General features: G+C 49.2%; 6 protein-coding genes across 6 annotated transcripts; 3 read left to right on the forward strand and 3 right to left on the reverse strand.

Annotated features, from left to right (window-relative positions):
* Positions 1-28: 28 nt before the first annotated feature.
* Positions 29-4,869, forward strand: PPTG_16979 (hypothetical protein). Its single transcript, XM_008914565.1, has 13 exons — positions 29-396; positions 460-688; positions 747-893; positions 961-1,150; positions 1,249-1,473; positions 1,545-1,667; positions 1,737-2,033; positions 2,094-2,320; positions 2,403-3,500; positions 3,582-3,672; positions 3,743-3,830; positions 3,900-4,030; positions 4,091-4,869. Exons 1-13 carry the CDS (start codon positions 45-47, stop codon positions 4,793-4,795), a joined length of 3,903 nt encoding a protein of 1,300 aa, XP_008912813.1. The 5' UTR covers positions 29-44; the 3' UTR covers positions 4,796-4,869.
* Positions 4,799-5,704, reverse strand: PPTG_16980 (hypothetical protein). Its single transcript, XM_008914566.1, has 2 exons — positions 5,303-5,704; positions 4,799-5,239 (listed from the first exon to the last, which is right to left on the reverse strand). Exons 1-2 carry the CDS (start codon positions 5,645-5,647, stop codon positions 4,916-4,918), a joined length of 669 nt encoding a protein of 222 aa, XP_008912814.1. The 5' UTR covers positions 5,648-5,704; the 3' UTR covers positions 4,799-4,915.
* Positions 5,705-5,773: 69 nt separating this feature from the next.
* Positions 5,774-6,552, reverse strand: PPTG_16981 (hypothetical protein). The gene is made up of 3 exons (XM_008914567.1): positions 6,184-6,552; positions 6,065-6,112; positions 5,774-5,996 (listed from the first exon to the last, which is right to left on the reverse strand). Exons 1-3 carry the CDS (start codon positions 6,526-6,528, stop codon positions 5,859-5,861), a joined length of 531 nt encoding a protein of 176 aa, XP_008912815.1. The 5' UTR covers positions 6,529-6,552; the 3' UTR covers positions 5,774-5,858.
* Positions 6,553-6,805: 253 nt separating this feature from the next.
* Positions 6,806-11,634, forward strand: PPTG_16982 (hypothetical protein; the record flags this gene model as incomplete). Its single annotated transcript, XM_008914568.1, has 3 exons — positions 6,806-9,568; positions 9,635-11,497; positions 11,572-11,634. 3 exons carry the CDS (start codon positions 6,806-6,808, stop codon positions 11,632-11,634), a joined length of 4,689 nt encoding a protein of 1,562 aa, XP_008912816.1.
* Positions 11,635-12,455: 821 nt separating this feature from the next.
* Positions 12,456-15,835, forward strand: PPTG_16983 (hypothetical protein; the record flags this gene model as incomplete). The annotated part of the gene is made up of 3 exons (XM_008914569.1): positions 12,456-14,600; positions 14,667-15,278; positions 15,338-15,835. 3 exons carry the CDS (start codon positions 12,456-12,458, stop codon positions 15,833-15,835), a joined length of 3,255 nt encoding a protein of 1,084 aa, XP_008912817.1.
* On the reverse strand, positions 12,590-16,868 carry PPTG_16984 (hypothetical protein). The gene is made up of 3 exons (XM_008914570.1): positions 16,639-16,868; positions 16,341-16,581; positions 12,590-16,275 (listed from the first exon to the last, which is right to left on the reverse strand). The coding sequence occupies exons 1-3, from the start codon at positions 16,800-16,802 to the stop codon at positions 15,898-15,900; spliced, it is 783 nt and encodes a 260-aa protein (XP_008912818.1). The 5' UTR covers positions 16,803-16,868; the 3' UTR covers positions 12,590-15,897.
* Positions 16,869-17,340: the final 472 nt, after the last annotated feature.

Genomic DNA, 17,340 nt, shown 5'->3' on the forward strand with positions numbered 1-17,340 from the left:
CACATCATATTATCGTCAAAGGTTGCGTCGCTCCAGAGTAAGACATGGAGTTGGCTGCTGGAAGCTCGTCGCTCGGTGCGCTACGAGCATTTGCGGCAACTTGCTATCCCCAGGATGGACGCAAAACCGGAGGTGGATGCTGCGCCGACGCTCTGACTTTTCCCATGTCGCCGCCCTCGGCTAGCGACGAGTTCTCGCACGAAGTGGCTGCTGGTTTCGTCTTCGCTGAGGAAATGAAGATCGTGCGACAGCTACAGGCCAAATGCAAGGAAGGGCGTGAGCTTGTTAACGTCATTTACTGCTCGAGAAGTTGTGCCAGAGCCTTCCCGCCTGGTGTCGTAGCGAGTGAGACGGATCCCAAGAGGATGAAGAAGTACTACCATGCCATTTTCAATGGTAAGCATCGTTGCTAGGTCTTAGTGGATAATAGCAGTAATGTACTGATGGTTTGCTGTATAGTGTTGCAGCCACAGGTGGAGAAAATCAAGCAATTGAACGAGTACTGCTCGCAGGCGGTGGTGCTGCTGAGCGACAATATCCAGCGGACGACAGTGCACGAGAACATGACGAGAGTGATTCCGGATGTGATGATGGACGCGCTCGTGGATATTATGGACGTCATTCTGCAGCTAAGCCACTTGCATGACACTAAGAGCAGCTTGAGGAATGATTTCTCCGTCTTCAAAAGGTTATTAGGGATGCTGCTGGAGTTGATGAAAATGTGTGCTAACTCTCGTATTGTTCAGAATATTTTTGCATATTAAGGAGGATCTTCCAGACATGGATCTTATAGAGAAGGATATTGTGCGACTACAGGAGTTTATGGGGGGCTCCTATCAAGCGAAAGGTTCTGTCTGGGATTCACTACGGCACAACTTGACCAATGTTAAACGGTACGGAACTTGTGCTTATGACCCTTGTGGACAGTAATGAACCATGACAATAACGTCTAATGTCTAGGTATGATCAAGTCACCTATTTGCTGCTGCGACACTGTGTCAGTCACATCGAGAACGATGTATGCATAACGCCGAGCTCCAAGTTTAAATACATCCGGGCTTTGTCCTATTTAGTGGCAGTTTTAGAGGGATCAGATGCCTGGAAGAAGACGAATACGCTTCCTGGGGCAGACAAAAAGGTTATCGAGGCGGTACGCAAAGCTTCAAGTAGGCTGTTTTGTGCGAGTTCTTGTTGGAAAGGATGTTAACCAACACCAACTCATTTTGTATTTATTTATCATGCACCCAGGCTGCCAAACTTATCACTCACTTCCCAGTAATCCCAATGCTTCACGAAGTCAGCATTAAGCCTGTGAAGACACTACAATCACAAGGTGGCCACAAATTGGAGTCCGTTAACGGTGCGACTCCGTCGAAGAATCGTGATGTCACGTTCGATGTGGTTGCTGCGTCTCGAGATTGCAAAGCAACATGTGAGGCTTATCTTCCGCGACTCCTGCATGCACTGAATACGGTTCGTATTGACTCGCACGAGTGTGATATACTGTGCTGGTACTAACAAAGCAGCATGACCTTGTTTTATAGGGGGTGAGTCACGAGTACACACCCGAGCAAAGCGATGCGCTGTATGAAGTGCTTGTGGAGGGAATCTCACATCTAAGCAAGTGGAAAAGCAGTTTCTTGTTGTTTGTGGCCTGGAAATACCAGGTATGATGGTTAGACGAGGGGATTTTGTACTACTAGGAGTTAATGAAGCACGTGGCGTGTTCGTGACAGAACCCAAGAGCAAACAATACAGGACTTCCCGTGGAAAGCCCGTTCCCCGAATACGAACGTGTGACGAAGCACAACTACTCAGACGACGAGTGGAGGGCTATGGCAGATATCATTTATGCTGTGAAGTCGATGGTGCAGATCTTGCGGGAATCTCAGCCCAAGCTTGCCATGTGTGTGCGCCGAACGGTGTACCAGCAAATTCAAAAATTCGTCCAGCACACGCTGCTTCCAATACTCCACCGAGCTGATAAACGCAAACTGGCTTGCACAAAGCTACTTCACGACATTCGTGTCATGGTACGTTTGCTTTTCTCATTCTAACAATGCATGCTTATAACGGTTGTTGTATGGTGTCAGTGCGGTGATTGGATTGATAGCGAGCTACTAGCGAGCGATTTCAAGAAGAAGCGAAAGGAGCGCAAGTTTTCGCAGATCCCTGATAGAACAGCGAGTGCTCCTCTGTGCCAAATTCAGATGCTCCGGACTGCAATTGATTCGATTGTTGCAAAGCGCTCAATGGGCGACTTGAACGCCAAATCCTCGACATCATCCGCGCTCTTCGCATTCAGAAAGGACCTGGACAGGTAAGCACCTGATCATTGCACTCGAAGTTACACTGTGAAAGGTTATTATCACTAACCTTTGCAACTGTTGACTTTTGACCAGCTCAGATTTAGACATCTTGCAGGAGTTTTATCGCAAATCTGGAGCTTTTAACGTTTTACTCGATCTAAGTACTACACTCAGCGAGCTGGGGAATTTTTCGAATCTCTGGCTTCGCGAGCTCTATGTGGAATTGGTGAAGTCCGCCCAAATTCCAGCCGAAATTTCGCTGCCGTGGCTGTTGATTGAACACTGTTTGGATGACAATACTACACTTGTGGAGCCGGTGCTAGCTGTTTTGGACGCGTACAATGACGCAGGGAATTGCTCGCTTTTCGAACTTCAGCAGCAGCATCTTTACGATGAAGCCGAGGCGGAGGGCAAGCTGTGCTTTGATCATTTTGTGTATCTTCTCGCGGAACGAGTGTATCTCCATTACAAGACGTTGGCTGCAAGAAATATGTGTCGAGATGGGATTCATCGTGCCTGTAAGCAGAGCACTGACGTTGCAGTGAAAAAGAATACTTCTACTCGACAAAATTCCACCATTTCGACTCTTAGTAAGGTATTTGATACCGGCGATGCAGATTCCAAGTACGAATCAATTCTCACGCAGAGATACGTAAGCATCTTCGGACGTAGCTACGATCTCACATTCCAACTCGGCCAGCGTGTAGACGCTTTACTCAGTAAAGATTTGGAAAGCTGGTTCACGAAGTTTGAGGCTAGTGATGCTACCTGTTACGTCGCACTGCTCGATATACTGAAGGTCTTGAGAACGGCACATGCGTCGTTGTCGGTGCTTGAACTGGATGAGTTTGACGATGTAATCGCAGAAGCAAATGACGAAACTCTGGGATGCTTCTTGGAAAACCCCAAGTTTGCGATCCGGTCCCGGATACATGAGCAGATCTCACAAACAATCCTTACTGATCTTTGCCAGCACTTTAGCCTCCAATTTTGCGATAGGCGATTAATCCGAATGCATCTCCACGATGCTTTAACGATGACAGTTGGGGATCAATTTGCGCATGAAGAGTGCTTGAGGAAAGCCAAAAAGCATGGTATACTCCGGCCCAAGATCGGACAATTAGCTGCAATTAAAAACAATTATGGCGCACTTGAGAAAGTCATTACTGGGTCGCATCGTGCGTTCTTCGGGTGAGGCAGGATGGACTGGAGTGAAAATATTTGAGGATAGTTTGCTAATGCTGTTTTTTCTTCAACAATTTTTTTTTACAGAGAACCCCACGTCGAGGCGATTTGTGAACTGCTTTCGCATCGAGAACTTGTTGATGTTGCAAACGACTGCATTAATTTTGCCGTTGCAAAGGTTCGCGTTTTAATTCGACGCAGTTAGCACACAATAGTAATGGACTTTGTGACGAATGCTTGTATCACAGATCGAAGACGTGCTGGCACTGTGCATTCCAGCGTTGGGTTCAGCTATTCCACCGTTTCGTCTACCTCGATTCATGTATCGAACAGAAGGTCTGCTTAATCTGCTTATTTTTTTTTCTAATGGTTGGTATTAACGAATCTGCGTGTTTTGTTTTTTAGGCTGTTTTGGATTCTTTGAGGGCAAATACAAACACCTACTGGACTCCGATGAGCTCGAGGCTCAGATTTTCCACTGTTTTCGTGAAATTGGCAATGCCTTGATGTTTTTATTAATGCTCGGAAGTGTTCTTGTACGTATCTGCGAGGTTTCATTTCTTGTTGCTTCTGCTAAATGGTTGTGCGCTATGTAGAATACAAAGGCAATTCAGCTGAACTCAACGGAAAAATACGATTCTGATGAATGGCATCCCCACTTACTCCAGTGTGCACTCGAACGTATCGACTCGATGCTAAAGGAGTCGGAAATTGCAGGCGAATGGGAAGCTTCACCGGACTCGCAGCCGGAAAAGATGCCGAACACTTCAAGTTTCTACCATGTGTGGTGTGCTCTCGAGTTCCTCAGTTGCAACCATCCACGTATGTGTATTGGAGACTCCACGATGGATGAAGAAGCTCCATTATCATTGCGCAATATGTTCGGAGATGGCGTGCAATTTGCTGGCTGCACTCTCGTGCATCTGCTTGACCAACGTTCACTCTACGATCTCTGGAACGTCAGCCAACACGTTATCAACGTTCACCACTGCGAAGAAGTTAAAGCAGCTAGTGACGCACAGATAGCACTGGTATCAAGCAAAAAGAGTCGACACAAGAGCGAATATTCGAGCGTTCAAACTACCGTGGGAACACTGGACCGAGAAATGGAGGACAAGGCTGCTCGCTTCGTTGTGAACGCTCGAGAAATGCGTGCAACTTCCGAGCGAATATTTCATACACTCGAAATGGCGTGGCCATCTGGGAATACAGTGCCAACTACCTTCACCCCACCGTCGTTCACTCCACCGGTGAAGACCCCGTCATCTCCGATGACTACACATACACAATACCTTCGATGAATACCCAACTTTGACATTTGACGCCTGAGATCCTAACAAAATAGACACTACGTTTGGTCAACATAATACCCACTACATTTCTTGTTAAACTTCTCGCCCCTCTCCTTTTATACTGCTTACTTACGACAGCCAGTATGCCGCGAAAGTGGCTACCATGAGCACGCTGCCAATCAGGTACACTGTCGTGGACCAGTCCTCTATCGCCGCTGCATTCTCCATTGCGCCTTTGGTACTACTACCAGACGATGTCGATGTAGCTCCATCCGGTGTCAATTGCCGTAGTAACTCCTGATCTTTCTCCCGCTCCTCCTGTAGTGCTACCAGATCTGGAAAGAGTTTCCGGAATGTAGCATTGGTACAATTCGTCTCCAAAGACGCCACCGCATACTTTCTCTTTTGAGCATCCGTAGTACTAATACTCCCCAATGTCGCTTGGTTCTCCAACTAGAATAATATAACAGTTAGTTGCAATGTTTCTAGTGGTTCTACCTGACATGACAGCCCTACCATGAACGAATAGAGACCCGTGAGGATGGAGCTGACAGACCACATGGGGTTCCAAGTCTCTGGGTGGAAGTCCGACATGCTAAGACATAGGCGCTGGTTGGTCTTGAAGCGGCCGTTGGGCGTGATCATCATGACGGAAGGAGGCTTCATAGGATACTCGGGTGGGAACTTGAGCTTGCCATGGTAGAATCCTCCCTCGTATGGCGTGCCTTTTGTGCCTGTGATCACGTAGTGCCACTCCAGAATGTTGGTCTCCAGCGGCACTGCCTGGATGTAGTCCACGGGTTTGCGCTGCATGGCCAGGTACTCTTTACGAAGGCGCTTCGTCGCCATCACCGACGCCATGTTTGCAGTAGTTCGACACTAAAGGCGGTTCAAACACGTGTTCAGAAATTGGTTAGTTTAATCAAGAATAGTGTACTGTTATGATAGAGCCAATCATCAATGGATACACTATGTGACGCGACAGCATATTAGCGGCAAATACGTGGATTAATCTTTACTGCAAAGAGCAACTACATGTATACCAGAAGCTAGACAGCTTGCAGGTTCTGAGCTAGTCAATCACGATGATTTCTGGTTCCTTGGTCGCCTTCTCCTTCTCACGCTGCAACTCCACCAAGTCGGCGAACAGCGTGCGGAAGTTCTTGTCCTTGCAGTTGTACTGGAGAGAACCCGCTGCAAACGCTCGTTTCTGCCAGCAACACGATAATTAATACCAACGAAGTTGTCGCCAAAACAAACTCTCAACTTGTATCTTACATCTTCCTCCGTCGTTTGGATACTTCCAGTAGTGATTTTGTCCTCAAGCTGCAGCAGCAACAACAGTGTGACCATGTAAATATCTCCGCACTACTACAATGCCAACGTCACCCACGTACCATGAAGGAGTAGAGCCCCGTGAGGATGGAGCCAACAGCCCAGAGCGGGTTCCACGTCTCCGGGTGGAAGTCCGACATGCTGAGGCAAATACGACGGTTGATCTCGAAGCGGCCGTTGGGCGTGCACATGATCACGGACGGAGGCTTCATGGGGTACTCGGGCGGAAACTTGAGCTTTCCGTGGTAGAATCCCCCCTCGTAGGGCGTGCCCTCCGTCCCGGTGATCACATAGTGCCACTCCAGAATGTTCTTCTCCAGTGGCGCCGCGCGGATGTTCTCTACGGGGTTCCGCTGCAGCGCCAAGTACTCCTTACGCAGCCGTTTAGTCGCCATCGCCGAAGCCATCTTTACACGCGACCCTTCTCAAAAATAATAAAAATAATTGTGAAGTGGTGGGAAATTGGATCCGCCAAAACATCTCATTGGTCAAAACAATAGTATTATAAACTCACACATCCCTACTAGATATTACGTTTAGATCTTAACCTTTTCTGTTAAAATGTTATCGCTACCGCACTATCGATTTAGTAGGGTATTCGTTATACGATATGAATCGCAGGTTTCCTTTTTTGGCGCGCGCGCGGACCACCATTCCGCATTGGGAGACGTCAAGCAAGCGACCATGAGCTCACGGCGCGCGGGTGCGGGCTCTCGCCGCAGCAGCTCGAGCCGCAAGCACGCGCTAGAGGAGATCAAGCGTATGCGTGAGGGTGGGGCAGTAGAAGAAGCTGCCAGTTCCAGTCGTCTGGCGCAGTATAAACCGCAGGAAGAGAGTATCTACAAGGCCGTAACGGAACAGGAGTATGAGGAGCTGGTCCACCAGCGTCGTCAGGGCCTGCCCTTCGTGGAAAACGATGACGGTGAGATGGGCTACTATGACGATGGAGAGGAACAGTTCTTCGAATCCGACCCGGAGGACACGGGAACAGCCCAAGACGACGACGACTCAGTTGGTAAGAAACGCAGCGCTGGCGCTCTGTCCTCGTCATACGTCCGACGAGCCAAGAAGATGCAGCGTGCTAAGCTCGGAGGAGGAGAAGGACAGAAGATCACCAACATGTTCTTCTCCGCGTCCTCCAGTAAAGCTAAGACCAATGGCGCTGCCCCCGGAGGTGTCAAGAGAGCTAGTGCTAAGCAAGATATCGATCTCGATAGCATGTTGGACGATCTTACGAGTAATCCCACGGAGTCTAGGGCTGCCTATGCGAGACCCATGTCGTACTCGACGGGATCGTCGACGTTCTCGAGCAGAACATCGGGATTCAATGCCAGGAAACCGTTCTCGGCTAATACCTCGTCGTTTGTGAGTAAAGATAACACTGCAGAGGAGGAAGATACTGTGGATTATGGTGACAACGCGTACGAACCCGATGAGGACGAGCCGATGCAAGAGGCTTGTGCCGATGAGGAGCGTGAGACTAGTACTGAAGCTGAAGAAGCTCCTAAGCAGGAGGAACCTGCTAAGCCGATTATGAGTAAACGAGAGATGATGCTTCGGAAAGCACGTGAACAGCGTCTGCAGACTTCTGCACCAACTGCGAGAGCTTTGGCTGCTCCTGTGGAGCCGAAGCTACCAGAAGATGTAACGATGAGCTCAGTGCCGTCGAATGAAGTGGCCGAATGGTGGCAAGTTGCCGGCAATGACTCAAACGTCCCGATGGATGCCTCAGCGGACGATGCAGAGCCTGAATCTCTACCTAGCGCTGCAGATTCGATCCAGATGTACTGGATGGATGCAGTGGAAGTCCGCGAACGCCCAGGCAAGATCTACCTGATCGGTAAGATGAAGATCCCGAGCCCTGAAGGCTCCAAGCAGCCGCCCACGTTCAGAAGTTGCTGTGTGGTTGTCAACAACTTGCAGAGATACATGTATCTCGTCCCCAAGGGCACTCCATTGATCGAACTGAGTAAGGCTGAGCAGCAAGAAGCGTGGATGAAGATGCACGAGGAGATCCACAACGTTTTAATCCCGTCCTGCATCACTAACAGACGTGACCAGGAGGTTTTCAGGACCAAACTTGTGGAACGCAACTACGCCTTTGAAGAGGCGAACATTCCACGTGGTAAGAACCTGTTTCTGAAGGTAAAATACCCTGCTAGATACCCAGCTCCACCGTCAGATTTTTGCTCGCGTGGCGGCAAAACGTTCTCTCGCATTTGTGGAGCTTTCACCAGACCGCTGGAGAATTTCCTGCTTACTCGTCGGCTCTTAGGACCGGGATGGGTTGAGATCAAGGGCGTCCGGAAATGCACCGAAGGCGTCAGCTTCTGCAAGATGGAGTTTGAGACTTTTGACCCCAAGAATGTGAGCCCCATTGCCGGCGGTATGTCGCCACCTCCTCTAACAGTGATGAGTCTCAGTCTCAAGAGTGTCTGCAATCCTAACACTGGCAAGCACGAGGTGGTTGCGCTTTCAGCGATCACGGAGACTGGTATTAGTGCAGAGGGCGCTGGCAAGGGAACCAAGGGCGCACGGCACACTCTCTCACACTTCACTGCTATTCGTCCGCTAGACGAGAACAACGGCTTTCCTCAGGCCTACGCTGAAGCAGTTCAGAGAGACGACCGCTTCGGTATGAAGATGGAGAATGGAGTGCTCGGTATCAACAGCGAGCGGCTACGTGTGGAGATCAACGAGCGTGTAATGCTCAGCTACTTCCTCACGCGTGTTCAGCTAGAAGATCCCGACGTTATTGTCGGCCATAATTTGCACAAGTACGCGTTGGAGTTGCTGATCTCTCGTATTGACAACTTCAAGCTCGGTGGTCTGTGGTCCAAGCTGACGCGACTTCGCCGTGGTCGTCTCAATCCTATGAATGTAGGCGAAGGCTGGAATGAGTACAGGATGGACGATATGGTAAACGGCCGACTTTTCTGTGATACGTATGTGTCGTCGAAAGAGTTGCTGCCCTCGCAGAACAACTATACACTCTCGTACTTGGTGGAACGACTTCTGCACAAGCAGCGATTGGATGTCGAGATGACCGAGATTCCTCAAATTCTTCTTGGTGGTCCTGACAATTTCGTCAAGTTCCTTCGTCATACGCTAGACGACGCCATGTTCGTGCTCCATTTGATGCACAAGCTCGAAATCCTGCCCCTATCGAAGCAGCTTGCTAACTTGTGTGGTTACTTGTGGACGCGCACGCTCGAAGCCAACAAGCGTGCTGAACGAATCGAATATCTTTTGCTTCATGAATTTAGCCGCTCGAAGAATAAATTTATCGTGCCGGAGAAGTTCAAAACGAGAACTGAAGCTGACAAGTCAAACAAGAGGCGAGAAGCGTCGTATGCTGGTGGTATGGTGTTTGCACCGAAGAAGGGACTGTACGACAACTTCGTGGTGCTGCTGGATTTCATGAGTTTGTATCCGTCCATCATCCGAGTACGTGTTTTGCCCTGCTAATGCGCTATTATTGTTACTAACCCCGTCATTTCTGTCAAACTGTAGGAATACAATATCTGCTTCACTACTGTCGAGAGACAGCTAAACGAAGACGTGACTGGAGCTCCTTCTTCTTCTAAGAAGAAGAAAAAATCGAAGCCGATGCCCCAGCCTGAGAATGATGAGGTCGTGGACGACGAAGATATGGACCAAAATCTCGATAACGCTGACGCAAGTGCTGACTCGGAGATCCCAGCTCTACCCAGTAGCGCGAGTGAGCCTGGCATTCTGCCAGCTGTGATCAAGCGTTTGCTTGAATCCCGTAAGCAAGTGAAGCAACAGCTGAAGATTGAGCAGAAGGAGGGCAACGTCGAGAAGGCCAACATGCTCGATATTCGTCAGAAGGCCATCAAACTGACAGCAAACTCCATGTACGGTTGTTTGGGTTTCCGATTTTCGCGATTCTACGCCAAGCCCATCGCTGCGTTGATTACATCGACTGGTCGACAGACCCTGCAGCGCGCTAAGGAGGTGGCAGAACAAGAATGTGGCTACGACGTGATTTACGGTGATACGGACTCCATCATGGTCGATTCGCGCACCGAGACCCTCGACGAGGCCAAACGCATTGGTCGTGAGATCCAGGCTCAATGTAACAAGCATTTCAAGCTGCTGGAACTAGAGGTGGACTACATTTTCAAGCGTATTCTGCTGCTGAACAAGAAGAAATATGCTGCGCTGGTGTTGAAGGAACGGCCTAACAGCGAGCCTACGTTTGACAAGGAAGTCAAGGGTCTTGACATGGTGCGTCGTGATTGGTGCGTCATCTCCAAGGCGGTGGGTAATGAGGTTCTCGACTTCATCTTGTCTGGAAACTCGCGTGACGATGTGGTGGAGAGTATTCATGAACATCTGGAGCAAGTGGCGGAACGCATGCGCTCCGGAAAGGAGCCAATTGAACAGTACGTCATCACGAAGAGCTTGAACAAGCAACCTGAGCAATATCCCGATCGGGCGAAGCAATATCATGTCCAAGTAGCAATCGCTTTGCGTGCTTTAGGCAAGCCAGTTGGAGCAGGTACTCACATCCCGTACGTGCTTTGCAAAGAGGAAGAACCTGGAAGCGGTCGTCGTGCTTACCATCCGGACGAAGTGAAGCGTGCTAACGGGAAGCTGAACCTCGACGTCGAGTGGTACCTCGAGTCCCAGATCCATCCGCCAGTTAACCGTTTGTGTGCGCACATTGAAGGAACCTCAAGTCCGCAACTGGCTCACTGCTTGGGTCTGGATACAGCCAAGTTCTCGCACTCTGCCAACCATTTCGAAGAGAACGACGGCGGTGATGCCATTCCCAGTGTTTTACAGACCGATGCAGACCGATTCAAGGACTGTGTTCCGTTGGAGATCACTTGTGACCGATGCAAAATGGCGAGCGCTTTCCCCGGTGTCTTTGGTACCTCCGAGAAGGACAGCTCACTATCTAGTGGACTGCTTTGTCCCGTGTGCAAAGCGGATTTTTGGGGCTTCGACAAGGAGGGAATTTACGGCAACGTGGGTGACGATCTCCAAGCTGTTCTTTCAAACCGTCTTCATATTGCGACGCGACAAGCGACGAAGAAATATTACGAGGCGTGGACAGTTTGCTCGGACGTGACGTGCAAGACGCGGACACAAAAGCAATCGCTCCGTGGAAATGGAAACATCTGCTCGGCCGCTGGTTGCAGAGCAACAACGACTCTCGAGTACCCGGACAGCGCACTGTACACTCAGCTGAAGTATTTTGAGTCTCTCTTCGACGTTGAGCGTGCACAAAAGAAGATCCGAGAGCAGAAGGAACGCGCATCAAGTGCGACTACTGTGACGGAGCCGCCTCCGCTTTCTGAACGTCACCGTGCTGTGCTGCAGAAGTTGCTGTCACAAGCTGAAGAGGTACATCTGCCTTATTGTCTCGTTCTAATGACTTTGCACCGCTCTGACTAACGATTTACTGCCTCGTTCTACAGGCTGTCCATCGTAACGACTATAACTGGGTCAAGCCCTCCATCTGGCAGACACTGTTTACATAAGGACAGGTATCCGTTCGCCGACAGCGGTCAACCGAAGGTGTTATGCTATAGTAATGCATAGATGATGTTTCAACTCGTATTAAACCCACCACTTTGCTCGAATGCTTGTGCTGTTTTGAAGGCATCTGGATCTTGGTTCAACGCCACTGAGACGAGGCTCAGTGGAAAGATGAGTTGCCAATCTGATTGGTACGACTTCAACTAACGTTAGTCGACCCTAGGATGTTCATTTTCTGTATTTGACTTGATGGAGATTGACCACGTAGTCAAGAGCCATCAATGAGTTCATTCTCCTTTTGCGCTGCGGTGACGACAAAGCTACGACACGATGTCGGATTTCACTGACGACGAAGATCGGCAGCTTGTCCAGTTGGCGCTCGAGTTCTCACGCAACAACCAAAATATTCTGTGGGATAAACTGACACAGCTGATGAAAGGTACCAAGAAGAGCAAAAATGCGCTTCGTCAGCGTCTCAAGACGCTGAAGCGCACACACGGCAGCGACCTCGAGAAATTCCGACCATGGTACTTCAAAAAGAAATTCGCCACCCAAATCAACCTCCAGCGACTGCAAACTTCACGTCGCACAAATACCAAGCTCAAAACCCCCAGAAACAAGCAAGTGAAGAAACGCCGACGAAGACGAACAACCCGCGAGCTGGGTGCTACCTGCTCCCCCACCAAAACTACGAAACTCGAGAGATCGCCAACACTGACATTGTCGCCACGTTGCTTGAAATGCACGTCCACGATGAAGACCGAGCCACTCACTTCGCTGGTGTTGCTTGCGTCCGTTGCGAGCACTTCGCAAGGTGTGATGGATGAACGCAGTGCTCGAGTGTGAGCAGGAAACCTGTAATTGTATTTTCTTGTTTTTTATGTTGTGTTGTTATCAGATTAATTCAGGTTCTGCGATGCATCTTGGTCCGTTATCAAGCTATATTTACTCAACAAACGCCTCAAGTACTAACCGAGCAAAGGTTATCAGCCTTTCACTTATTCTTCTCGCTGTCATCATGAAGACTGCTGACGCTGGTGATGAAGAGGAATCCACGATCGACTCGACGTCATGGCCTATCAACCGACTCAGCTACATCGAGTTAAGCTTACAAGACACTGCAGCAATCGAGAAACTTTTCACAGGTCGCAGTGACACTCCATTGCTGATGAAGTGGGTGATGTTACACAAGTCTGGATCCAAGTTCCGTCCAAGACTATTGGTGATCTCGGCATTGCGTTTGTGGGTTTTGAAGCACAAGAAAACGTTTAGCAAAGCGCTTTCTCTCCGTCGAGAGTTTCAACTGATGCACGTGCAGAAGCTCACTGCACTTCGACCAGACCCTGCTTCATCGACACCGGACAACTCTTCTACGATCTCCATTCGACTAGTTATTCTACCAAAGCAGGGGGCTGGAAGCGAAGCCTCCGTGATGCTACATTTTGACCCAGGGGTACACACCGAGAACGTCGTACGACTTCTGCAACGATTACTGTACGCACTTCGACTTACCTTTCCGCAACAGAAAATGCCACCAGTGACGCTCCCGCCTGACTGTCACTGGCACGAGTTTTTCCCGGACGAAAGTGATGTTACACAATCACAAGACCAAAATCAGAACGAAGAGAAGACTGCAGACTCCACCAGCCAAAACTCGACTTTTGCTGCTATGGCGTCGGCTTATCATGCTTTTTGCGACGATCTGGGCGTTCGCTTTCGCGATAGTGTACCAGTTCGTATCGAAGAATGTGCTACCACGACTGGATGCATGGATTTCCAGTATTGTCTCGGCTTCCCGCCTGGCGTTGACGGCTACCACCAGGACCTCTCAGCGACTCCATTTCACTCTTTTGCTCGCTCTATTGTGGACGCATGCTTTCCGTCTTCCTCCCGTTCAGTGACTAATTTCCAGTCCAAAGAGATTCAAGCTCTTGCACGGACGCTTGAACGCTCGAGTTACTTTACCGATATCATCATAAGTGACCTAGCAATGGGTCAAGCAAGCTTGACTACGCTGTTCCAGGCTCTGCTCTCGCCACAATGTACAATCGAAGGCTTCACTCTGACCAACGTACAGCTATCAGTTCGAGCGTTGCGTATCCTCCAACAAGTTGTGCTTCAATCCACGATGCGACAGAATGGAAACGAGATGAAGATGAAGCTCCGGCGTCTAGATTTCTCCTTCAACCGGTTTACAGTTACGATGGCGGCTGAACTAGCCACAATTCTGCAATTACTACCGAATGCTCTGGAGCTTCTGCAGCTTGAAAGGTGCGGCTTAACAACTATATCCTGTTGTCGAGTACTCGAAGCATTGACGACTAGCACAGCGTTTTCGGCTTCGTTATTAGAGCTGAACGTCGCGGGGAACCATCTCGGTCTGGAAGGCACGAAAACTCTGGCTACCTGGATCACGGGGACGTTTGCTCTCCAACGACTCGATGTTTCTCGAACTCAGCTCGACATTAATATCTTCGTTCAAGCTCTTAAACAGAACACTTTACTCCATGAGTCATCGCTTCTACAGCTTGATCTGTCGTACAACCAGATGCGAACACAAGCAAGTGAAGATCTCGGCGTCATTTTGGGTAAATCTCAAAGTCTTGCTACGATATTCCTGCGTGGCATGAAGCGCTATCGTCATTTCCACAAATTCTTACCTCCACAGCTACAAAAGGAAGGCACGCTTCTAGCTCTCTCTGAAGCTGCTGTGGTGGCACATACAGCAGCTGCACGAAGGAACGGAGGCACAGTGCATCGTGCCGATGGTCTTCGTAAACATTTTTTGCGTAACATTTTAGCACCAATGTTCGCGAATACTGATCGAAGTTGGGCTTGTATGGTGGATCTAAGTGATAACGACTTGAGTGGCCATCGAGCTGAAGTGTTGGCTCAACTTCTGGATGAATCACCATGGGCTACTCGAACATCATTACGGCTAGATCACACGTGTCTTCACGATAAATCGGTGCGTTTTTAAGCGGGATGGTTGGCATTTACACCACTTCTTACTGACTCTTGTTTGTATCTTCAGGCTCTGTTGCTGCTCCACTCGATTCGAGGGTGTAAGACTCTGGACTCGTTGAGTCTGGAAGGAAATGGCTTTGTCAAACGTGAAGCACATCGGAAATGCCAACGGCAGAATGAAAAGTGCTATAGTGACGGCGTGGCGCCGTCGGAACCGAGTGTGATTGAACAGGCAGGTGCGAATGCCTTAGCTCTGTTACTCGGGGGTGCGTTGGACTGCAACGACAACCAGATACAGAGTTGGTTGGGAGCGAATGACGCTGGAGTTGTGACTGCATCTTTCTTCGCGCACTCATCGGCCGCGAAGCCTCTGCGTCTGAAGGAATTGTGTTTGAAATGTGATGGTTCTTATGTTTTCGGTACACACATTATAACGGCAGCAGTCCAAGCATTAGCCAAGCCACACGCATACCTACAGATGCTTGACGTTACTGGCAACGAATGTGGAGACGCATTGGCTCAGGTTCTCGGTGCCGTATTGCCTAAGAACAAGAGTCTGCAGGCCTTGTTCTGGGACGGGAACTGCATCACAGTCGATGGGTTTCTCCAATTCTACGACGGTCTCTTGAAAAACCATACGTTGGTCATGGTACAAATGCCGATCCAAGATACCCGACGGGTACGTGAGAGATTTGATGTTAGGCTGTTTGGTGCTTATCGTACTTTCCCGCTTTGTAGATTTTGGAGGAGCAGAAAGACCCACCACGCGAGAAGCTTTTCAGTATCTTGGGGAAAATCTTCAAAGCCACAGAACGAAACCAAATTTTGGCAAGGGAAACCAAGGAGCGGAAAGCTGAAGAACGTAGTTCTCGAGCACAGACAGGTGATGAACAAGACGTAAATGTTCACCCGAAACCAGACCAGAAACCGGAGATCGATAAGCCAACGGCAAAGGAGGAGGATCCCGCCGATGTTGATATTAGCCTCGACCTCCAGTCAGCAGGATTAGCGCTGGAGAGGTGCCATACTCCCAAGCTGGCCAAATTTGAGGAAGCAAAAGAAGAAGACGACCGAGATCACTCCGCTCGCAAGAGCTATTCCAGACCGACAAGCGCTCGATATCCTTCAACAATGCAGTCTTGGAGCATGCAAAGCAGCACCGACGATTTCCGTACGCAGCTCAGTAAGCTGGACTCGTTGACTGCTTCGCTCTCGAGGGCGTCGACACACGTGTAAAATCCAAATTCACAAAACTCACGTCGTAATAAAAAGCTCAGCAATCTGCGTAAGTTTTTTTTTTACTTACGCGAATGGAGACCCTGTAGAAACGAATTGAGGCTGCTTTTGACAGCAACCACGGCAGCATCTGGCTGTGGCTTTTTCTTCTTTTTCTTCCGCTTCGGTCCGTCCAGAAGCTTCCGCGGCGGACTCGAAGGCGGCGCAAAAGCACTCGCAGGCGCTATCTTCAGTTCAATCGGAGCAGCAGCAGCGGGGGAAGTCTTTGCCTCCTCGGTCTTTGCTCGTTCACCACTGTCCACCTTCAACTTCTTCGTCTCTACAGCTGTAGCACTCTCCGTCTCCTGCTCTTCTCGTGAACGTTTCTTGGTCTTCGCTTTATGAATTGTCGACGCACCAGGTCGATCATTAGCATGTTGGCATCGATGGCACGACACCCTCTGCACAATAATAATTATTGTCAAAATATGTATGACTCACACTCACACACTATTCGTCAACTCACCACAACGGTCGACAAAGTCTCACGGACAAGACGTGGGCCATTACTGCCGTTCTGTTGCTGGGCGCGGCGCTGCTGTCTAGCCAGTCGACGATTGGCCGGAGACTTGCGGGTTTGTGGCACCACACGCACGTCCGCCGACACGCTGGGCACCAAGAGACCTCCACAGTTCTCGCAAATGAAGTCCAGCACTGATTGGGGCAGGTGTGCTCGGCTCGATCGAGCTAACTGCATCATGGAAGCGCTACCAAAATGCTATTAGGTCAATTATTTAGCTAGTACACGTTTTCGGGCAACGTACATCATGTGGTTGGCCAGAGCGGGACTGGTGGGAAGCAGCGCATGTGCCGAGCTCCAGAGGAAGGTAAAGCGCTTCTCTAGCTGCCGAGAGTTCTCAGCGCTGACGACCTTCATCTCTGGAAGGAGCAGGGAGCCTAACGTGACGCTCGGCGACATCGTGGCCATTGCAAACGTAGTTTTGTGCCTAGACAATCAATACCAGTAATAAAGAAAATAGATTTTCAATTTGTAATTTTAAAAAAATAAAATGTAAAAATAAAATCCTAATTTCTTTGTCAGAAAAATGTTAGCTTTCTTAAAAAAAAAAATTCTACCCGTCCATAAATTCATTTAGATTGAATGCATTGGATGGCAGTTTGGAGTTTTCTACTTAAAGTCAACCCCAACGAAAAAAGGCGTGTATAGGACAAAATATCACTGAAAAAAGTTTGTTAGGAGTTGTGTTTTACAAAGCCGTGCTTTCGTCCTGGGTTTTAGTTTTAAAATGGTTTAAAGAATCATTTCAGCTGAAGGGAAAATGACAGTAAATTGTTCCGTAACTTGCCGGGCGACATAATATGTATACGGGTCATATCTGGAGACGAAACCTAAAACGAAGTCCGACGAGTGCGTCGGAGTTGACATCGCTTCCAGCCATGAACTGGATGCGCTTCGCGAAGGGCCTGTTCGATGGACGCATCGAACAGATATGCATCCTTTCAGA

This window comes from Phytophthora parasitica, assembly GCF_000247585.1.
Source record: "Phytophthora parasitica INRA-310 unplaced genomic scaffold supercont2.61, whole genome shotgun sequence".
Taxonomy (NCBI): domain Eukaryota; phylum Oomycota; class Peronosporomycetes; order Peronosporales; family Peronosporaceae; genus Phytophthora; species Phytophthora nicotianae.

Bases quoted from the DNA above. Each gene is read 5' to 3' on its own strand.
- PPTG_16980 (XM_008914566.1), bottom strand. From the start codon at position 5,647: ATGGCGTCGGTGATGGCGACGAAGCGCCTTCGTAAAGAGTACCTGGCC. The intron at 5,240-5,302 runs GTAGGGCTGTCA...ATATTATTCTAG, and splicing joins CGGGTCTCTATTCGTTCATG to TTGGAGAACCAAGCGACATT.
- PPTG_16984 (XM_008914570.1), bottom strand. From the start codon at position 16,802: ATGGCCACGATGTCGCCGAGCGTCACGTTAGGCTCCCTGCTCCTTCCA. The intron at 16,582-16,638 runs GTACGTTGCCCG...GCATTTTGGTAG, and splicing joins GCTCTGGCCAACCACATGAT to CGCTTCCATGATGCAGTTAG. The intron at 16,276-16,340 runs GTGAGTTGACGA...ATTATTGTGCAG, and splicing joins AGACTTTGTCGACCGTTGTG to AGGGTGTCGTGCCATCGATG.
- PPTG_16979 (XM_008914565.1), top strand. From the start codon at position 45: ATGGAGTTGGCTGCTGGAAGCTCGTCGCTCGGTGCGCTACGAGCATTT. The intron at 397-459 runs GTAAGCATCGTT...TTTGCTGTATAG, and splicing joins CTACCATGCCATTTTCAATG to TGTTGCAGCCACAGGTGGAG. The intron at 4,031-4,090 runs GTACGTATCTGC...TGCGCTATGTAG, and splicing joins TAATGCTCGGAAGTGTTCTT to AATACAAAGGCAATTCAGCT.
- PPTG_16981 (XM_008914567.1), bottom strand. From the start codon at position 6,528: ATGGCTTCGGCGATGGCGACTAAACGGCTGCGTAAGGAGTACTTGGCG. The intron at 6,113-6,183 runs GTACGTGGGTGA...TTGCTGCTGCAG, and splicing joins CGGGGCTCTACTCCTTCATG to CTTGAGGACAAAATCACTAC. The intron at 5,997-6,064 runs GTAAGATACAAG...TGTTGCTGGCAG, and splicing joins TCCAAACGACGGAGGAAGAT to AAACGAGCGTTTGCAGCGGG.